The sequence below is a fragment of the Balaenoptera physalus genome, assembly GCF_965194825.1.
Source record: "Balaenoptera physalus genome assembly, chromosome: 20".
Taxonomy (NCBI): Eukaryota; Metazoa; Chordata; class Mammalia; order Artiodactyla; family Balaenopteridae; genus Balaenoptera; species Balaenoptera physalus.
The window spans coordinates 26,045,280-26,066,498 of NC_138901.1; the positions used below are offsets into that span (position 1 = coordinate 26,045,280).

The following is a 21,219-nucleotide window of genomic DNA, read 5'->3' on the forward strand; positions in this document are numbered from 1 at the left end:
AGAACAGTTTTAGATTTAAGAAAAATTGCAACGGTAGTACAGAGAGTTCCCATATAGTCTCCCTTGTCTTTTAACACATGTCAAAAGTACTCAAAAACGATTCCAGAGCAGCTAAAATTTTGTAGAAGGAGCACTGAGTGTGGTAAAAATAAAAATGCCCCAGCAGGGAACTGGTATTGCTCTGGAGCCTAGAGGAGGCAGCCTGCCCACCGTTAACTTTCCCAGGGCAAGAAGGCCTTGCAACAGGAGCCGGATTCCCTGAGACTCTTGCCAGCCCCTGTCCCCCACATTTCTACCTCAATTTACTGCAACTTGTGGTTGCGTCATGTAACCCTGAAACCAAGGCACCATTCCTCTTCAGATGGCAGGACTCAGATGTATACATGGCTCAAAGCCGCTGGACCACTTAAAGGATCAAGCCCCCAACCCTGAAACTGTATCTCTGGAAGGAAACTATGCCAGGAGTCAGGCACTGCTACCAGGAGTCCTTCTGGAGAGTTTCTCCTTGCTGCTCCCATCCCCATATCCACAGTTCTGTCATTATTTCCCCTGATGCTGCCGTAAAAGCCACTTCACCCGTCTTCTCCGTTTTCTTTCTCTTACCACTCCCAGTGCTTCCCACATATTCTGTAGGTAGAATCTGAGACTAGAAACTCCATTTTTCACAAAGAGGAAATTGGTAGAGGTGAAGTGAGATGTGTATAAGATCACATACTATACAGGGGCTCAGTTTAGCTCACTCCCCAGCTCAAAATTTGTCAACGCCTCCCCAATGTCCACTCAACTGAGTTCAGAATCCTCACTCTTGACTTTCAAGTCCCTTTACAATAGAACCTCAATTTTTCTTGACAAATTTCCCTACACCATCCAGTAAAAGAGGGTCATTAGCTGTTCCTCAAGCAGAAGGCTTTTCCATCTTTGTTTACTCTGGTCCTTCCACCTGGAAAGTCCTCCTGCCCCTTCAAAGTCTGGTGTGTTCAGAGTCATCTCAAATGCCACACACACCGCTAAACACACATACACTGGCACTTCCCTCCTTTTCTTATTATATTCATCTCCCTCCTTTTAGCGAGTACTTTATACTTTTTTCATGGTACTTGGTCTATTATACTTAAAAAAAAACACTCTTTAAGATAATTGTAGATTCACAGAAGTTGTGATAAATAATACAGAGCTATCCTCTTTACCCAGGTAACATCGTGCAATATCACAGGACCATATCACAGCCAGGACATTGACACCCAACACCTACTACTTTGAATAAGAGGGAAGCACACTTCTGTGATCTTGTCCTTCACTTTCCTCCCTTTGTCAGCTCTTAGAGGGAAAGGGCTGGGTCCCCCTCTCCCTCGGCTTTCTCCCTGGGTTACCCCTTCTTTTCCTTGCATCCTTTCAGACTTAGGGAGGAAGGGACACTTTGGCTCCCTGTGTCCATTGCAGCCGGACTGCCCTGATTCTCCCCAAAGTTGGTGGCTTGAGATTATTTATTGGGACATATGGTCATTCCCTTGAAACGTCCTGGTTTGCCTGACAAGCGGTTCTGCCCTGGTTTTCTGGGCGTGGACGAGCGATTTGGGTTGGAAATGACTGCTGTCCGACTTGGCGGGGCCTGACCCCGTCCTCGGATTCTGCCTCCTCGAGCTTCATTGCGGCGCCACGGTGGCTTTTCAACCTGCCCCCGAGGCCCGCTGTCCGGGACTTAGGATGGGGAGCCTCCCGGGGACGGGGTACCTGGGGGTGGCGTCGCGTCTTTGTTTTGACCGGGGGCTGGTGGGGGGGGGGCGCGGGGCGGCCGCCTCCTCCCTCGGGCACCGCCGTGAGGGCCGCGGGCCCGGCGCACAGGTGTAGCCGCCGCCCCGGCGTCCCGCCCGCGGCGCGCCGCTTCCTGAGCGCGCCCCGCCCTGCGGCTCAGCCCCGCGACGCCGGCGACAGAGGGCCAGGTGCCGCTGCAGCCCGCCCGCCCGGCCCTCTCCCGCCGCCCGCCACATGCAGGCCGCCGCCGCCCTCCCCGAGGAGATCCTTTGGCTCCTGGAAGGTAATGCCCCGCCGGGAGTCTCACGTGCCGAGCCCGGCAGCAGCCGAGACGACAGCGGCTCCCAAGGCCGGCCTTCCCCGTCAGCTCCCTCACCCACCGCCTTCTAGAACCTCGAGGCTGCCGGAGTCCTGACTCTGCAGAGCCAGCTGTTCATCCCCCGCCCAGGGTCCCTTTCACTCGCCTCAGTAACACATTTTCTTTTTCCTCAACGCGTCTCCACCTCCCACGTAGCCTCCAGGCTTCTGAGCAAGTTCAGGCCGCGTTCATGGTCCCCGGGCCGCCGTGCTGGCCTTCAAGCTGTCCCTTTCTCCTCGGGACGCCCTGCGCCTATAGGTTTCGCTCTCGTCCCTCTCCCGCCCTGACTCCGTCTGTCCCGCTCACAGGGTGCCTTGACCTTCCTGCTTAGAGCGCCCCAGGCTCCCAAGGGGCTGTGAGGGCTCACGGGCTCCTGTCAGCCAAGGCCCGGGCACCCAGACCCTAGGTCCCCTTCACCCTCCTGCAGCTCCGGGGGTCCCTCATGCACCTGGGGCAGGCGGATCCTAGTATTACAGCTCTTCCCTTTCTAGAAGTGCCCCATTGCGGTGTGTTCAGTCACTAACACTCAACACATCCCGCTGTAACACTCCAGAGTTACAAGATCATCTGCTTGTCTCACACTTTTTCTGGTGAAAGTAACTTGCTGTTCCTGTAACTGACCTTCCTGGAAGGACGGGGACCTGGAATCTGTGCTTGCATAAGGGTCCCAGGAGGAAACTCATCCGAATTAAGCCTTGTGGCATCTATGTGACAAATGGCCTGCTTTGGGCAGGTCATACTTTTGGCAAGAAGTTTTTTTTTTTTTTTTTTTTTCAGTTTCTCTCAATTTAATTGGTTTTATATCTCCATTATCTTGTTATTTTGGTCTAAATGCCTCCTAATCAAATATTTGGCAAGTCTTTTCAGTCTGTTTGTGGCTCGGTTTCCATTCTGGGTTGCTTCTCTGTAAAAGCTGTCAACTAGGTATTTCTTCTGAGGTGAAGTTTCCAAATTTATTTTACTTATGACCCGAGTGAATCTAAACTTTAAGAATAGAAAAGTATTTGCAGGGTAAAAGCATCATCTGGGTGTCTAAGAAGAAGCAACCCAGCCTTTCCCTCTACTGTTGGTTCAATAATTCCAAGTGTAAAGAGAGGCTCTACATGTCTGGTTTCCAGGAGAGAAGGAACTGTGGCAAAAAGTTTCATTCTGCCCTTGCAGTTAAAGGTATAATCTGATTCTTTTTATTGGTATCTGTCATTTGTTGAGAGGGAACCTATTTTACAACCTAGTTAAACTAGACTTCCATTTTGTGTGCCGCCTTGGTAGAAGATTCCTTTTAATTTTCAGAAGCTTGCAATGACATCCACTCCTTCAACATTTTTGATGTGCAGTTCTTTATTGTTCAAAACTGACACTTCGGTAAACAGCTCATTTCTGCACCTGCCACCTTCCTTTAGTTTAGATTATTTTCTTGTTAGCTGACTGTTTTTAATTGAAGTCTTCAGATCTCCTCCTAAAGCAGAACCTTTGTTTGCTGACAAGTAGAGCAGGGTATGAATGGAGATTAATTGCGTGTCACATACTTTTGTATCAAACTTGCTGTGTCTTAACAATCTCTGTTGGTGCTCGGGTCTTTAGAATATACGGAGGAGTCTGAGATTAAATTTTAAGGAGCTTTGTTGGTTAATATATTTCTTTAAGGCTTTTTTTTTTTTTTAAGTTTGCAATTAGAGTCTGAATCTGAAGTAGAGAGAAAAATGTGAAAGTGGGATTCAACCAATAATTCTATTGAAAAGTGTTTGAAGAATATGCTTTTGAAAGGTTCATGTAATCAGAGCAACATATTGGTTGTAGGTTTTGTTTTTTATGGAACACACTCTGGTGTAGACCAGCAGAATTATTCATTGTACTACAAATAATTTGTAGATATTATAAACCCATAATGGCTATCCATTTATCGTCTGTTGCTGTTTGTCTCCCCACCCCCACACACACACTTTTTAAGGTTAACTGTTGACAATTAGAAAATATGTAGGTCCTGATCTCTATGTCGTCACTCAGTGGAGGGAGTCACAGGGTGAGAGTGCTGCCACTTTAGTGCTGCCACAGGCCGTGCAGGTGGAGTTTCCACAATGAATTACTACTTTCATAAACCAAGGCATAAGCATTTACACAGTGATTTAACACTAGCCATCACAGCCCTAACTTAAGCATTTATTTATTTATAACTACATGAGCATAAATGACAGGGGCATTTTTTGACATAGTATGTGTGCTTTGAAAAATAAAATATGCAAAGCATTGTGAAAGGTTTATGCCAAATTTTGCATAATGAAGAAGGGAACAGAAATTCTGAAGGTCTAAAATTAATTTTGTTAAATTTTAAACATTTGAAAGTGTTTCATTTGACCAAGAAGCTCCACTTCTAGGAATCCGTGTTACTGAAATTAAAGGACATGAAGTATGTGTACCAGGGTCCATAGTAAATGTCCATGAGTTAGGAAAGGTCAGGTGATGGTAAGAATGATTATTCATTTTATGGAATATTTTGCAGCCATTAAAAAGGTTGTGGTGGATCTGTATATATCGGCTTGGAAAGTGTCCATAACATATTTTTAAGACTAAAAAGCAAGGGACACCGTAGTATATATAATATACCATTTATGTTTGAAAACAGCAACAAAACCCCATATATTATGTATGTTTGTGTAAGCCTAGGAGGGAGTAAGAAAGAATATACACCAAGTTCCTAACATTGGTTTCCTAGGGAGGGGAGTGAGAGAGTGGGGGAGAGATTACTAATTTTATTTCATACATCTTCATGTTGTTTTAACCATGACAATGACCATGTATTACTTTTGTAATAGGAAGAAACAACCAGGAAGGCTATTTAAAAGGAAAAGGAACAAAAAACGAAAAGAAGCTTAGAGAGGTCAGAGTTCGAAAGGGCCATTAACCAGGGTTGTGATTATGCTTTTCTCTTGGTAGCTCTAAGGGTGTGTGGAAGGTGGGGATTTTTTTTTTTTTTTTAATGCTTTCTTGGATTTTGGGCAAATATTAAAGCAGTGAGAGGTTTCTAGGGTAACTCAGGAAACATCTTCCTCAGATAGACTCTGTCAAGCTCTCATATAGAAATAGTAACTAGTCCATATCAGCAAATAAGTACCTTATAGATAGGTAAAGTGAAGGGCATTTACTGCCTTATTGAAAGAGAAGGAAATATTCAGGTCTGTTTTCAAATAATCAGGCTTCAGATGTAGAAGTTATCTTTTCGTTTTTGTTTGGTGATAACCACGCTGAAAACAAAAACAATGGAGTGCTGGCAGTTTGCATAATCTTTGTTTCACAGATACAAACATAATCAGTTTCTTCCTTGTCGTCAGAAGCACAAGAGGCAAGTATGAAGGAAGGAGAATAAATATTTCTTTAGTTCACAATTTGTCTTGTGTGATGGAATGGGGCTTACTGACTTTAATAGCTAATAGGTCCCAACTATCTACAAGGTACCTAAATCCTGCTCAAATATGGATTAGAGACAAAATAACATCCACAACTCGGCTGCATTTAGTAGCAATTGCTGCATTAACGCTGATTCCAATATGCCTATGGTTACTTATTTTTAAACTTTCTTGGAAAGAAGAAGTCATTAATCATTTCCTTCCAGATTGTTCTCCAGATTTGTATTGGTCCTCCATGTAGCCAACCATAAAATCCTTTTCAACATAGTAAAACTCCAACTCTGTGGAACTCGCGGGAGTGAGTTGTGCTGGATAGCTGAAGATATTCTCTTTAAGCACTCTTTTTATTATAAACATTTGTGATCAGTTTTTTCTCAGATGCAGTAGGAACTTTTCACACTTCCTCAACCAACCAGTCTGTGTTCAAAGGCACCTCCTCTGAACACTATAACTCAGAGTTGTTATAGTGAATATCATTTATCATACTTTATGGGAATATTGAGTTGTTTAGGGATTTTTCTGCCATAATTGCCCCTGGACTGCTTTGTGAATGTCTATGTCTGTTTTACTTTTTAATTTTTGTCATTTTTTTTTTCCTACTGTTAGACCAGGCCTATCACTTTGCACTGCTCTCAGTGTATCTGTATCCCCAATGCTATTGGAACATCAGATAATTAAGTTCATTGGAATTAAGATATGTGTGAAAGAAAGTATGAAGGGCTCTCTTGATGAACACAGTACCCAAACCGTTAGGCCTGCACTTTGTAACATGTACTGTGGCTGCTCAGAGTCTTTTTTACTTAATTTTTGATACTGGGTTGTCTTCTAGATAGGTGATGTTACTTCGGTTGAATTCTGAAAGGTATATGACCATACTTCTATTTCTTTTTTGTTAAATTTTTTGGTTATAAGAGCAATAATGCTCATTGTAGAAAATTTAGAAAACACATAAGAGCAATAATGCTCATTGTAGAAAATTTAGAAAACACAAGGATATACAGCCACCCATAGTCAACAATTGTTAAATTTCCATTTATTTCTTTCAGTTATTATTATTTGTACATGCTTTAAAAGTTGTGACATTTTGTGTGTATAGTTTTGTATACTGATTTTTCCACTGATAGTTTTTATTTGCTATGGTCTCCTGAGCATTTTCCTAGATCACTAAGTTCTTTTTTTTCTTTTGAGTGATTTTGAAGTTATACATCCTGGTTTTATTCCACTGATAGTTTTACCTTTATGGGAAAAAAAAACCCAAAAACATTTCCCTCTGATTAGCAACGTTAAGAATGAAACAATATCTTCTAGCTCTTTCCTCCTGTGTGAAATGTGAAATTGCTGATATAATCTTGGATTTTAGATTCAGAGAATTATTAATGTTTTATTGTGTATATTAGATTACAATAATTATTTTTTGACATTTGCATAATATTTAAAACCATAGCTATAATAATATTTTTTCTTCCTGTTTAACTTGTTCATTGCTTACTTTTTGTATCATGGCTTTTTCATTCTTAAACTCTTTATCTCTTGGATATTTAGACTTTGCTAGAATGGTAGCCACTGGCTGCATGTGGCTATTTAAATTTAAATTAACTAAAATTAAATAAAACCAAAAAAATCAGTTATGCAATTGCACTAGCTACATTTCAGCTGCTCAGTAGCCACAGTGCCTGCTGTATTGGACAGTGCATAAAACCCTACTAGATGACAATTGAGAATATAATGCTGAGTGAATTTCTCAGGAAGGGTACTTTGATAGTACCCTTACTGAGCCCCTCCAAGTTTGAGTATGTGTCTATCTAGTTTCATATAAACTTAGCTGTGGGCATGAGGTTCTAGGGTCACACTCTTTCCCTTTCTTCACCTTTCTCTCAACTTAAACTCTCGAAGTTTTACCCTTATCTTCTGGTCTTCGATTTTGTGGAGGAGAAGTCTGATGTCAGCCTGATACATTTCTTTTATAACCCATTCCTCCCACCACCTGCCTGGATGTTTATAGGATATTTTTCTTTGCTCTCAAAAATGTCACTAGATAATTTCAAGGTTTTAGACTTTTTAATAATTTTGCCTGGTATTTAGTGAGCCCTTTTGATCTAAAGACTCAGGTCTTTAACTTGAGAAAATTTTTTCTATTGTCATTGCTTCTACTCCATCTCTTTTATTCTGTCATACTAGGATTTATATTATAAATATATTAGGACCCTGATCTGTTCTCTGTGTTTCATCTCTTTTATTGTCTCATCCATCAGTGACTTCATTACAGTTTTAAATTCAGCATTTATTTATTTAAAAAAAATTTCCATGTGTTCTTTCCTCATCACTCATTGTTTCATTTTCATTACATCTGTAAATATGGCTTATAGGCATAATGACTTTTTTTTAAATAAATTTATTTATGTATTTATTTTTTATTTTTGGCTGTGTTGGGTCTTCGTTTCTGTGCGAGGGCTTTCTCTAGTTGCGGCGAGCGGGGGCCAGTCTTCATCGCGGTGCGCGGGCCTCTCACTCTCGCGGCCTCTCTTGTTGCAGAGCCCAGGCTTCAGACGCGCAGGCTCAGTAGTTGTGGCTCACGGGCCCAGTTGCTCCACGGCATGTGGGATCTTCCCAGACCAGGGCTCGAACCCGTGTCCCCTGCATTGGCAGGCAGATTCTCAACCACTGCACCACCAGGGAAGCCCCATAATGACTTTTTGAATGTTGTTGAAAATATGATTAGAAATTTTCTAAACATTTGTGTTCTTTAATAATAAATCTACTTCAGAGGGAGACATTTTCTCTAGTTCTTCAAGATATAGTTTTCTTTTCGAACTTTGTTTTCTCATAGGTCCTGTATATTTGTTTTGTGATAAGTTTGCCTAGGTTCAAATCCTGACTCTGCCACTTTCTTACTAGTATTTAACTTTGGGTCTTAGCTGTAAAATGGGGATAATAATAGTACCTATCTCATAGAATTTAAATGAGGAATAAAGGACTAAATATTTGAAAAGAACTTAGAATAATATCTAGAATGTATTACACACCATATGTTTGGTAAATAAAATTAAAATTTCTTTTTTCTTTGAGGAAGTCCTATTGATCTCTCTTCTTGCAGCTGCCTCTCCACAGGAAAACTCCTAGGCATGGCCCTTTGCTTGGGTTGGTGGTTCATCCTTGCTACTCCAAATTAGGGGAGGTTTGTAGGGGTTCTTTCAGGATCTTCTTCATTTCCTTCCTTCCTTAGATCAGAGTCCAGTGATTATTTCTATGAGAAGCTTTTTGGAGAAAGGAGAAAGGAAGTTAGCTTCCCTGCTAACTTAAGAAAGACATGTGTTCCCTACCTTGTTATAGAATGCTTTGTATGTGTGTGTGTTTGTGTAAAAATAGTATTTTTGTACTACTTGTCAGTTGAAAAAAAATGAAAGGTTTAATCTTCCCCTTCTCCCTTTCTGTTTTTATAAACAGAACTATTTTTTTTTTAAATTTATTTATTTATTTATTTTTGGCTGTGTTGGGTCTTCGTTTCTGTGCGAGGGCTTTCTCTAGTTGCGGCAAGTGGGGGCCACTCTTCATCACGGTGCGCGGGCCTCTCACTATCGCGGCCTCTCTTGTTGTGGAGCACAAGCTCCAGACGTGCAGGCTCAGTAATTGTGGCTCACGGGCCTAGTTGCTCCGCGGCATGTGGGATCTTCCCAGACCAAGGCTCGAACCCGTGTCCCCTGCATTGGCAGGCAGACTCTCAACCACTGCACCACCAGGGAAGCCCCAGAACTATTTTTTTAATTGGTAGAAATATTTTAGTTTCATTGTGGGTATAGCCTAGATGTTAACTGGTCTGCCCAGGCCTTTTGAACTCTAGGCAAGATCTACTCCCCATTGTGGAAGCCCAAACATCTCCTCAAGATCTGGATTATTCTCAATGGGCATGCATTCTCAAGGTTACTTTTGCTTCCAGGATCCCCTCCTTCCATGTGTGCTTTCTGTAGGCCTAAACTAGCGGTTCCCAAATGGGGTGATTTTGTCCCATGGGGGCATTTGGCAACACTTGGAGACATTTTTTGTTGTCACAGCTGGGGAGGGTGCTATTGGCACCTAATGGGTAGAGGCCAGGGATGCTGCTCAGCTTCCTACAATGCATAGGATAGCCTCCACAACAAAGAATTATCCAGCCCCAAATGTCATTAGTGCCAAGGTTGAGAAACCATGTTCTTGACATATATCCTTGCCTTCAATTTCCACAAAGACCTACCCACGTGAAGTCCCTGTGAGTGTAGAAGACATCACTGGAGAGTCAGAGGGTGCAGGGAGAGGGAGGAAGGGTTTCCACTGCAGTAATGCAAATGATTTCAAATTGAATATTAGGAATTCCTATTCCTAAACCCCCTTTTCCCACTCCAGTCATCAGACAGTGACCTCTGGCCTTTCACCTGATGTAGTTCTCAGCCTTATGCTTTCTCACTGGCACTTTCTCCCTTTATCCTATCTGGAGCAAAACAAAAAAAATTTTTTTTTCCCTTGCCACATGGAAAGGCAGTTTAGCTATCTGTTTAGTGGTTTAGGTTCCCACCAACACCCACACATGGAGAAACAAATTACTTTGCCAAACCATGGCAATTCTCTTCCTTAGAGGAATTCTAGTGCCAGCTATTAAGATAACATTTTTACCTCATTATATAAGTGTAATACTTAAACAATTTTTAATCATTTTAAATACAGGAAAAATAAGATAAGTTTCAAGTTTTACCATCATCTGAGAATCTTAACATATTAACATAACTATCATAGATCTAATTTTTTCATGTTATAAACCATTACACTGTACAGAAATCCTATAATTTCTGCTACGTTTATTCATATTTATTTCCCCTGTGTTTCCAAGTTCATTGCTTGCTTTTCCAGTTTGTCAGTGCTGCATTATAGGTTAGGTGATTATAACAGCTGGCTTTTCAGGTTTGGAGTCTTTGAGTTCCACTGTTTAATTTTACTATCCAGCTTTTACATGGAACATAGGACAGATGTGGGCTTAGAAACAGAGTGGTCTTAGCATCCAGAGAGCAAGCTTTCCTGAAGGCTTATGGCTTTGATAAAATCATTTATGAATTACTTAAATTCTCATCTAGGGTCTCCTCTTAACATTGTTGATATTCTAATATTAGTATGTTATAGGGAAATAAAATTTTTATTCACATAATAGGAGCTTTACTAAAATGTATCCAGTGGCACATACTTATACATACTTAAACCAATATAGTAGTTGAGTTGGAATTAATTAAGGTACTGTATATTATAAATCAAGTATGAGAAGTATCCTGGATACTTAGAAAGCTACAGAAAATCTCTCTTAACTGCATTGTAATAAACGCCCTTAAAATCACTCTCTCTTTAAAGTAAATTTTCCTTTTTGATAACTCTTTGTGTGAGCCTCTTCATCCATCGATTCCTCCCTCTCTTCCTTCCTTCCTTCCCAGTACTTTATTAAGGTATGATTTACATACATAAAATGCACTAATGTTAAGTGTTACAACTGGATGACTTTCATGTATGTATGACTGTGTGACTGTGTGACTACAACCCACATCAAGACGTAAACATTTCCATCTCCCTAGAAAGTTTCCTTTCCAGTTCTGGAACTTCATAGATCAGTATGATCTCTTTTGTGTCTGTCCTCAGCATAATGTTTTTGAGAGTTATCCATGTTGTTCTGTGTATCAGATTTATCTTATCCTTTTGCTAAGTAGTATTCCATTGTGTGAATATTCCACAGTTTGTTTACCCATTCTTCTTCTCTTGAACATTGAGTTGTTCAGTTTTGGGTTATTATGAATATAGCTGCTATGAGCATTCTTGTATAACTTGTTTTGTAACATAAACACTCATTTCTCCTGGATAAATATCTAAGAGTGGAATTACTTGGTCATAGGGTATGAATACATTTAATTTTATTGGAAACTCCAGTTTCCCAAAGTGATTGTACCTATTTTACAATCCCACCAACAGTGTATGAGAATTCCAAGTGCTCCATTTCCTCACCAACACTTGATGTTGTGGTCTTTTTATTTTTAGATATTCTGGTAGATGTTATGGTCCATGTATTGTTTTAATTACAAAAATAACTTATGGATACATTTTTATTGTAGAATATTTGCACAACATAGAAGTATATAGACTACTTGACCTAGCCACAGCAGTCAGACAAGAAAAAGAAATAAAAGGTATCCAAGTTGGAAGGGAAGAGGTAAAATTGTCATGATATGCAGATGACATGATACTCTATAGAGAAGACCCTAAAGACTCCACACAAAAACTATTAGAACTAATAAATGAATTCAGCAAGGTAGCAGGTTACAAGATTAATATACAGAAATCTGTTGAATTTTTTTTACACTAACAATGAAATATAAGAAAGAGAAAGTGAAAAAACAATCCCATTTAAAATTGTGTCAAAAACATACCTAGGAATAAACCTAACCAAGGAGGTGAAAGACCTATATGCAGAGAACTATAAAACAATGATAAAAGAAATTGAAAATGATTCAAAGAAATGGAAAGATATCCCATGCTCTTTGATTGGAAGAATTAATATTGTTAAAATGGCCATACTACCCAAAGCAACATACAGATTTAATGTGATCCCTATCAAACTACCCATGACATTTTTCACACAACTAGAACAAATAATCTTAAATTTTTTATGGAACCACAGAAGACCCAGAATTTCCAAAGCAATCCTGAGGAAAAAGAACAAAGCTGGAGGCATAACCCTCCCAGGCTTCAGACAATATTCAAAGCTACAGTAATCAAAACAGCATGGTAAGGCTTCCCCGGTGGCGAAGTGGTTAAGAATCTGCCTGCCAGTGCAGGGGACACAGGTTCGAGCCCTGGTCCCGGAAGATCCCACATGCTGTGGAGCAACTAAGCCTGTGCGCCACAACTACTGAGCCTGCGCTCTAGAGCCCACGAGGCACAACTACTCAGCCCGTGTGCCACAACTACTGAAGCCTGTGCATCTAGAGCCTGTGCTCTGCAATAAGAGAAGCCACCGCAATGAGAAGCCCACGCACCACAACGAAGAGTAGCCCCCGCTCGCCGCAAGTAGAGAAAGCCTGCGCGCAGCAGCAAAGACCCAACACAGCCAAAAATAAATAAATAAAATAAATAAATTTATTTAAAAAAAACCAGCATGGTATTGGCACAAAAACAGACATATAGATCAATGGAACAGAATAGAGAGCCGAGAAACACATAGTTAAGGTCAATTAATCTTTGACAAAGGAAGCAAGCATATTCAATGGAGAAAAGACAGCCTCTTCAGCAAGTGGTGTTGGGAGAGCTGGACAGCCTCATGTAAATCAATAACGTACATTAGAACACTCCCTCACATCATACACAAAAATAAACTCAAAATGGCGTAAAGACTTAAATATAAGACATGACATCATAGGACGCCTAGAAGAGAATATAGGCAAAACATTCTCTGACATAAATCGTAGCAGTGTTTTCTTAGATCAGTCTCCCAAGGTAATAGAAATAAAAGCAAAAGTAAACAAATGGGTCCTAATCAAACTTATAAGCGTTTGCACAGCAAAGGAAACCATAAACAAAACAAAACAAAAAGCCTAACAGAATGGGAAAAAATATTTGCAAACTGTGGGACCAACAAGGGCTTAATTTCCAAAATATACAAACAGCTTATACAACTCAATATGAAAAAAACAAACAACTCAATCGAAAAATGGGCAGAAGAACTAAATAGACATTTCTACAAAGAAGACAACCAGATAGGCAACAGGCACATGAAAAGATGCTCAACATCGCTAATTATTAGAGAAATGCAAATCAAAACTACAACGAGGTATCACCTCACACCAGTCAGAATGGCCATCATCAAAAAGTCTACAAATAATAAATACTGGAGAGGGTGTGGAGAAAAGGGAATCCTCCTACACTGTTGGTGGGAATGTAAATTGGTGCAACCACTATGGAAAACAGTATGGAGGTTCCTTAAAAAACTAAAAATAGAACTACCATATGATCCAGCAATCGCACTCTTGGGCATATATCTGGAAAAGACGAAAGCTCTAATTTGAAAAGATATATGCACCCCAGTGTTCATAGCAACACTATTTACAATAGCCAAGAGATGGAAGCAACCTAAGTGTCCATCAACAGATGAATGGATAAAGAAGATGTGATACACACACACACACACACACACACACACACACAATGGAATATTACTCATCCATAAAAGGAATGAAGTATTGCATTTGCAGCAACATGGATGGGCCTAGAGATTATTGTACTAAGTGAAGTAAGTCAGAGAAAGACAAATATTATATATCACTTATATGTGGAATCTAAAAAATAATACAAATGGACTTATTTACAAAACAGAAACAGACTCACAGACATAGGAAACAAACTTATGGTTACCAAAGGAGAAGGTGGGGTGGTGTAAATTAGGAGTCTGGTGTTAACAGATATGCACCACTATATACAAAATAGATAAACAAGGATTTACTCTATAGCACAGGGAGCTATCTTCAATATCTTATAATAACCTATAATGGAAAAGAATCTGAAGAAGAGTATATATATATATCTGAATCACTTTGCTGTATACCTGAAGCTAACACAATATTGTAAATCAACTATAGTTCAATGAAAAAAAAATGAAAAAAAGTATATAGACTGCTTGGTTTTTTAACATTGCACCATTGGATACCTTTCCATATGAATCTATGTATATATTCATATATATATATTCATTTTTAAACTGCTGCACAGTATTTCAAAATTTTTTAACTATTCACCTATTGAAGGATGTTTAGATAGTTTCCAGATTTTTTTGTATTTCCACAGTGCTGTAGAGAACATATCTGCATCTTTGTGTACATATGCAAATATTTCCGTAGGATAGATTCTTAGACTCTCAAATGGAAGATTGCAGAAGTGTTAATCCTAGATTTGTAGACTGGCCAGTAGTTAAAACTTAATCCAAAGTACTATCTGTGTTTTCGTTCCTGGTTTTTGTTTTCTCTGTGCTGTGAGTATATAGGTATTGTCATTTTTTTCCCCTTCAGGAGGTAAGAGAATGAAAAATATAAACACCACACATTTCTTGGGTCATGGGGCAGAAACAATCAGCAGGTTGAAGCAAACCACAACCAGAACATGCTGACAGTTTCTCTATTGTATGCTGACAACTTCCTGCAAGCCAAAACAAAGCTGGTGGGTATGATTTTAGCCTTGCCAACAAGTTTTACCTCTTAACAAAAAGCAAAAAACATATGCCTTAAGGATTAAAACTAATTGCCAGATCGAAAATTTAATGCAAGGTTTAAAACAAGCTCTAAGCAAACTAAAAGTCATTTTCCCCCACTATGATACTTTTATTTAATTGGTGTGAAAATAGGCAAGACAAGGTTTCTATGAAGTCTTCCATCGTTAGAATAGAAAAATTAACACTAAAGTTTCAGAGGTTTGATTTTAGTGAGATATTTAAGAGTCACTGCAGAAATACTAATGGTCGGATACCTTCAGCATATTTGCAACAAGGAATCAGAAATTATTATTTTTTGTTTGTTTCTACCAGAAGCTGTCAATGAGACTTTGTAGAAATTGGATCTGCAACCAGGCTGTTTTTTTCTGTAAAATAGCAATACGTTACATAAAGGGATAGTTGTGACATTTAATTAAATACCCAGACAAATAGAATACTCAGGTATCTAGAATGAAATGTGGCCTTATGTTACTTCCAAGGTAGAGATTGTTTTGGTTTGGCGGGCATGATTTGCTAGGCATGGCAAAGTGGGTGGGCATAGTCTGTTACTGGAAAGGATGTCTTACTGTTAGCGGCTCACTCAAGGAAGTCCCGAGGATGATGCAGATCTTTACTCCCCGCCTATCGCATCAATCCAAGCAAAGGACTCCTGGGATGGGTCCCTGAAAGGAGTCCCTCCTCCCTTTGATAGTCCCTTCTCTTCTCCACAATCTCAACAAACATTTTCTACACCCCTCCTTTCTCCATACAGGCTCCCATCTCCATCCTAGAGGAGTGATGTCTCATCTTTAAGGCTTTAACTCCTTCAAAGTGTTCAGAGTGAAGCATCTGTAAGATAAACATTTTGATTAGAAAAAAACACTAGGTATCATTGAAAATTTAAGAGATGAGCCTGAAGTAGTATCCTGCTCCTACAATTTTTAAAAAAATAGTGAATAGATTGTTTTCTAACGTTTACTTAGGTATTTTCTTTTAGACCCCTTTTTTTATGGGGAAAAGAACCATGTTCTTTAGGTTGATTTCCAGGTCAGCCCTTTTTTTTTTTTTAATTAATTTATTTATTTTTGGCTGTGTTGGGTCTTCGTTTCTGTGCGAAGGCTTTCTCTAGTTGCGGCGAGCAGGGGCCACTCTTCATCGCGGTGCACAGGCCTCTCACTATCGCGGCCTCTCTTGTTGCGGAGCACAGGCTCCAGACGCGCAGGCTCAGTAGTTGTGGCTCACGGGCCTAGTCGCTCCGCGGCATGTGGGATCTTCTCAGACCAGGGCTCGAACCCGTGTCCCCTGCATTAGCAGGCAGATTCTTAACCACTGTGCCACCAGGGAAGCCCTTACCCATTTTTAAAAACCATTTTGTGTCCCTCTTTGTTAGTGGGAACACACCCTTTATCCCCTGTTCCCTACCTCCAAGCTCTGATGTTGGTGTTGTGACTGGGGAGTGACTCCGATGGCAGGACTGGGAAAGGTATGAGGAGCTGGATGGGAGCTAGGTTGGGGTTCCCAGGATTAGGGAGGAGACTATTTAATGAGCCAGAATGAGAGCAGGAATGGGCCTCACCTAGCGGGGAGGTGAGAGCCAGTGCAGGGACCCAGAGCAAAAGGAGAACAGAATTCCCTCTCCGCATCTCCCTCTCTTCCTCTCCTGTCTCCTTACTTCTGACCCCATCTCCCATTAAGAGCATGGCTGCCAACAGGCTTGGACGTGCTATGATAAGAGGAGGGGGCTATGAGACGGGGTGGGGAGTGATGATGAAAGTCAGCAGAAGGTTGTTGAAGTATAATGACTACCAAAGCAGCAGCAGTGAGAGAATGGATATTTCTGTGATTGTGCCCAGCCAGGACAACCATTCACGTTTAAAGAGTATTTGCAAGTACTTGGGGACTTTTTTAAAAAAATCTAAATAGAGGGTCTGAAATACTGCCCAGCATTAAACTTAATAGAATTAATTTGGTGAGTCATTTTAGCCTGTGCCAACACTTTTTGCATGTAGACAAAAATCTCAAATATTTTCTTGGGTATAATGCCAATATAGGCATAAATTTATGGCACCCTTCTTTTCAGAAATGTAAGTTCTGCTTTAGTAGTTCAAATACTTTTGCAAAATATCCCCTCTAGGAACACTTTGATTGGTTTTTGGTTGGTGGAATTGTTTTCAGCAGCATTTGGCCATTCATCCTGCCTTCAAATAGAAGATTGATTGAAGCAAACTTTTGAGTTTTAGAAACAATATATCAACAAAAAAAATTTGTAACTGTTAAAGAACACCAACTTAAATATTTTGTTCTTTCTGTGTATTAGGAGCATTACTTAGAAAACAGATGGAGGCAACCTTTATTTTTCACTAGTTTGAAAAATGTGACACATAGGATGTCATTCTTCTCCAAATAGAAGAGTAGCCTCGTAAATGGACAAGGTCAGAGGTTTGGGAAAACGTCAGAGACTTTCACCAGTCTACAGAACCTAGAGATCTTGGGTGCATCCTGTCAAGTCAGAATCTTTTCATCTGGCCTTAGGCCGTGCAGTGGTTTCTCCCAGGGATGTGATGATTATATCATGTCTACAGGGTTCCACATACCCTCTGTCCCCTTGTCCTTCTTTGTTTTCTTTTTCTATCTTCTTTTCCTACTCTGGTTTGCTGGAATAGATATCCATAAGTTGCCTGGAAGCTGAGGGAATCTATGTTTTAGGGAAGCTGTGAATTATAATAGGAAGATGCATCTTTGCCAGAGCTGTTTACCTTTTAAATATGGGACTTCAAATCATTGTATATTACTTTTAGTACAAAATACTGTATATTGCTACAAGCTTGCCTTCCAGAATAATCTTTCATCACTGTCCTCTCACCCCTAACCTTTATGTTCTGCCCTCCAAGTTAGATTTCTTTCAGTCTCTCCAACTGAACTAAGATCTGTCACCTCAGGACCTTTGCACATAATGTTCCCATGCTTATGCCATTCTTTTCCTCATTCTACCACCTCCTCCCCATCCCCAACATACATACTTGACCTGCTAATCTGGGGGTTTCCGATGAAAGGTCAGGTCTCTGAGAGATCTCCCCTGACTTACTTCCCTCTAGACTAGTTGCATCTACTCTAGGCCTGTGCCCCCCTCACTTTTCTTATTATAACTCATATCACAATTTATTCTAATTGTCTATTTAAGTCTTTATTCTTTGGTAGACTGTAAACTTTTAGTTTAGATCGATCTTGTTCACTTTTTCAGTATTTAGCATGTAATAAGTGCTCAATAAATATTTGTTAAAGAATAAAGGCATTCAGAAAAAAAGTGGCATTGTTTATGGTATGTTTCTGATTTTGTCTTTCCTCTTTGGTGTGAGGACATTTACACCAGTGCGGTATTGCTCACTCACCAGTCAAAGGTAACTAGGTGTAGACCCTGTAACATCAAGTATTATGTGTAGTGAGTGCTGTGATGACAGAGGCACCGCAAGAGTGTTCTTACTCAGTGGTGTTTTTCACTCTGGGTTTTGCAGTTGCAGGAGCCTAAGGCATCCTGATGTGATAGGACATGATGTTTATATTAAAGGAGTTCTTGTTTGTACAAGGCTGATTGCTTAATGGAAAACCCACCCAGAGAGAGTGGTAAGCTTGGTTAAATACAGGAGGTGAAAATCTCTTCCTTGTTCAGTGGTGAGTAATGTGTTTCTGAGCAGGGTTGCTCAGGCACCTTCAGGTCATAATCACTATAAGTAGCATCATCTTGCAGATTGAAAGGCAAATGTATTATATGTTGGTCTGTAATTTTCTTTCCTTAATATCTGTATCAAGTTTTGATATCAGGGTTATGCTGGCTTCATAAAATGAGTTGGGAAGTGTATAAAATACTAGATGTATAATCCCTCCTATAGCTCTTGCTTTTGACTTATTTATGTTTTCATGATTATAAATTTGTTCATCTAGTGAGTTGTATTTTTAGATCAGCTTTTTAAAAATAAATGATGAGACAGATGGAAGAGATTGTCTTTGTGTCATTTTATTCCCCTGAGTAGATGACACTTGCAGGTGAAGGAACAAGTACTTAAATTAACAAGTGGCCCTCTAAAGTGTTTTGAAATGAAGGCTTCAAAAAAGTAATTTAAAGTGAAACTTAAAAAGTAAAGTCATAATAAAATATCAAACTATCAAATATCCCCCCAATGAGTTGGGGGATAATTATATCCAGTTGATTCCGTTTTAGCAGTTTTAGTATATACAAATATAATTACATGGAATATTTTACTTATAAGCATTTAGTAAGGAGAGTAGAAGTTCAAAATAATATATATATATCTACATTTATCATCTATAGGCATGAAGTATTCATTTTAACCATCCATCTCTCACAGGATCTCTATTCCCCACTTTCTGTCTGCTTGGGTGGCCTCCTTTCCTATTCCCAGCTATGAACCAGCACAACCCACTACCATTGAGTGAAATGAAGAGGAGGGAGAAAAAATCTGTCTATCCAAGCTAAGAGTAGTATTACATTATGCTTGCATAGTGATTTTAATTTTACTTATTTTTTCATATTCTAAAACACATATTTTATAACATTTAGAAAATATAGAAAAGTATGAAGAAGATGATAAAAATGGCTTGTAATTCCACTACCTAGAGATGACCATTGTTAATATTTTGGTGTTTATCACAGTACCTGACTGACCTATAGGAGGGACTCAATAAAGATTGGGTTAATGAATGAATTTAACCCAGTCCCTCCCCCCTTCTTCTGGTAAAATGTGAAGATTATATCATATACCACTTTAAAAAATTAATAGACTAGATTTTAGAATAGCTTTAGATTTACAGAAAGATTGAGCGGGTAGTACAGAGAGTTCTCCTATTCCCCTTCCCCCCAGTTTCCTCCATTATTAACATTTCACGTTACTATGATACATTTATTACAATTAATGAACCAATATTGATATGTTATTGACTAAGTCTGTAGTTTATTCCATTTTCCTTAGATTTTACCTAATGTCCTTTCTCTTTTCCAGGATCCTATCCAGGATACCTCATTTAATTTATTTCTTTAGATTCCTCTTCTCTGCAACTGTTTCTCAAACTTTCCTTGTTTTTGATGACCTTGAGAGTTTTGAAGAGTACTCGTCAAGTATACTGTAGAACACCCTATATTAGAATTTGTCTGATGTTTTTCTGATGATTAGACTAGGGCTACAGGTTTTTGGAAAGGAGATCACAGAAGTAAAGTGCCATTCTCATCAAATGTCAAGGGTACATACTATCAACATGATTTATGACTGTTGATGTTGACTTTGATCACCTGGCTGATATAGTTATTGTCAGGTTTCTCCACTGTCAAGTTACTCTTTATTTCCCCTTTCAATACTGTACTCTTCAGAAGGAAGTCTCCATGTGCAATCTACACTTAAGTGTTGGGAGTTATGCTCCTTCTTCTTTAAGGTGGAGTATCTCTATAAATTATTTGGAATTCTTCTGCACTGGAGATTTGGGTTTTCTCCCCCCATGTATTAATGTATTCAGTTACTTATTTATATCATTGTGGACTCATGAATACTTATACTTTGAGTTATAATCCAATGTTACCTAACTTTGTTGCTCAAATTGTTCTAGCTTTGGCCATTGGGCGCTCTTTTACTTGGCTCCTGGGCTCCTTTTGACATGCCCCATGAAGTGTGTGTGTGTGTGTGTGTGTGTGTGTGTGTGTGTGTGTGTGTGTGTGTGTGTTTTGGGCACTTCCTTACTTTCTGGCACTACAAAATGCTCCAGGCTCATCTTGTATGTGTCCTGCCCCAGTCCTAAAATCAGCCATCTCTCAAAAAAGCGTTGGTTCCTTTTATTGAAGATTGGTATTAGAAATCAATATCTGGGTAGTAGGTGTGCTCATTGTCACTGGGATGTTGTTTCTTTTAGGGCTTCTTAGTTGACAAAGCAAAGAAATATATGTGTGCAAGGTAACCCCACATATAAATATATCTATAAGCAATTTCTATACATAACCATCTGTATCTATACAAAGTTAAACATGAGTTCTTATTGATGTCTTCAACTCTTAATTCATTTTAGACTGCTTACTATTCTTTTTTTAAATTGAGCTCACATTGTTTTATAACATTATATAAGTTTCATTTGTACAACATTATATTTCTACTTCTGTATACATTACAGTGTGCTCACCACCAAAAATTCAGTTTCTATCTGTCATGTACAGTTGACCCCCTTTTACCCATTTCACCGCCCCCCCTCCCCCCCGATAACCAATACTCTGTTCTCTGTATCTAGGTGCTTGTTCTTTTTGGTCTGTTTTGTTCATTTATTTTATTTGTTTGTTTTTTATATTTCACATATGAGTGAAATCATACAGTATTTGTCTTTCTCCCTCTGACTTATTTCGCTTAGCATAATACCTTCAAGGTCCATCCATGTTGTCACAAATGGCAAGATTTCATCATTTTATAGCTGAATGG

The 21,219-nt window shown here is 39.5% G+C and overlaps 1 protein-coding gene across 2 annotated transcripts in view; it reads left to right on the forward strand.

The window, feature by feature from the left end:
- Nucleotides 1-1,939: 1,939 nt before the first annotated feature.
- The window catches only part of SKAP1 (src kinase associated phosphoprotein 1), a 282,843-nt gene continuing 263,563 nt past the window's right edge, over nt 1,940-21,219 (forward strand). For both annotated transcript variants that reach the window (XM_082441766.1, XM_082441767.1), the window contains exon 1: nt 1,940-2,035. In XM_082441766.1, coding sequence (XP_082297892.1) covers nt 1,987-2,035 — 49 coding nt within the window. In that variant the 5' untranslated portion in view covers nt 1,940-1,986. The remainder of the gene's footprint in view (nt 2,036-21,219) is intronic.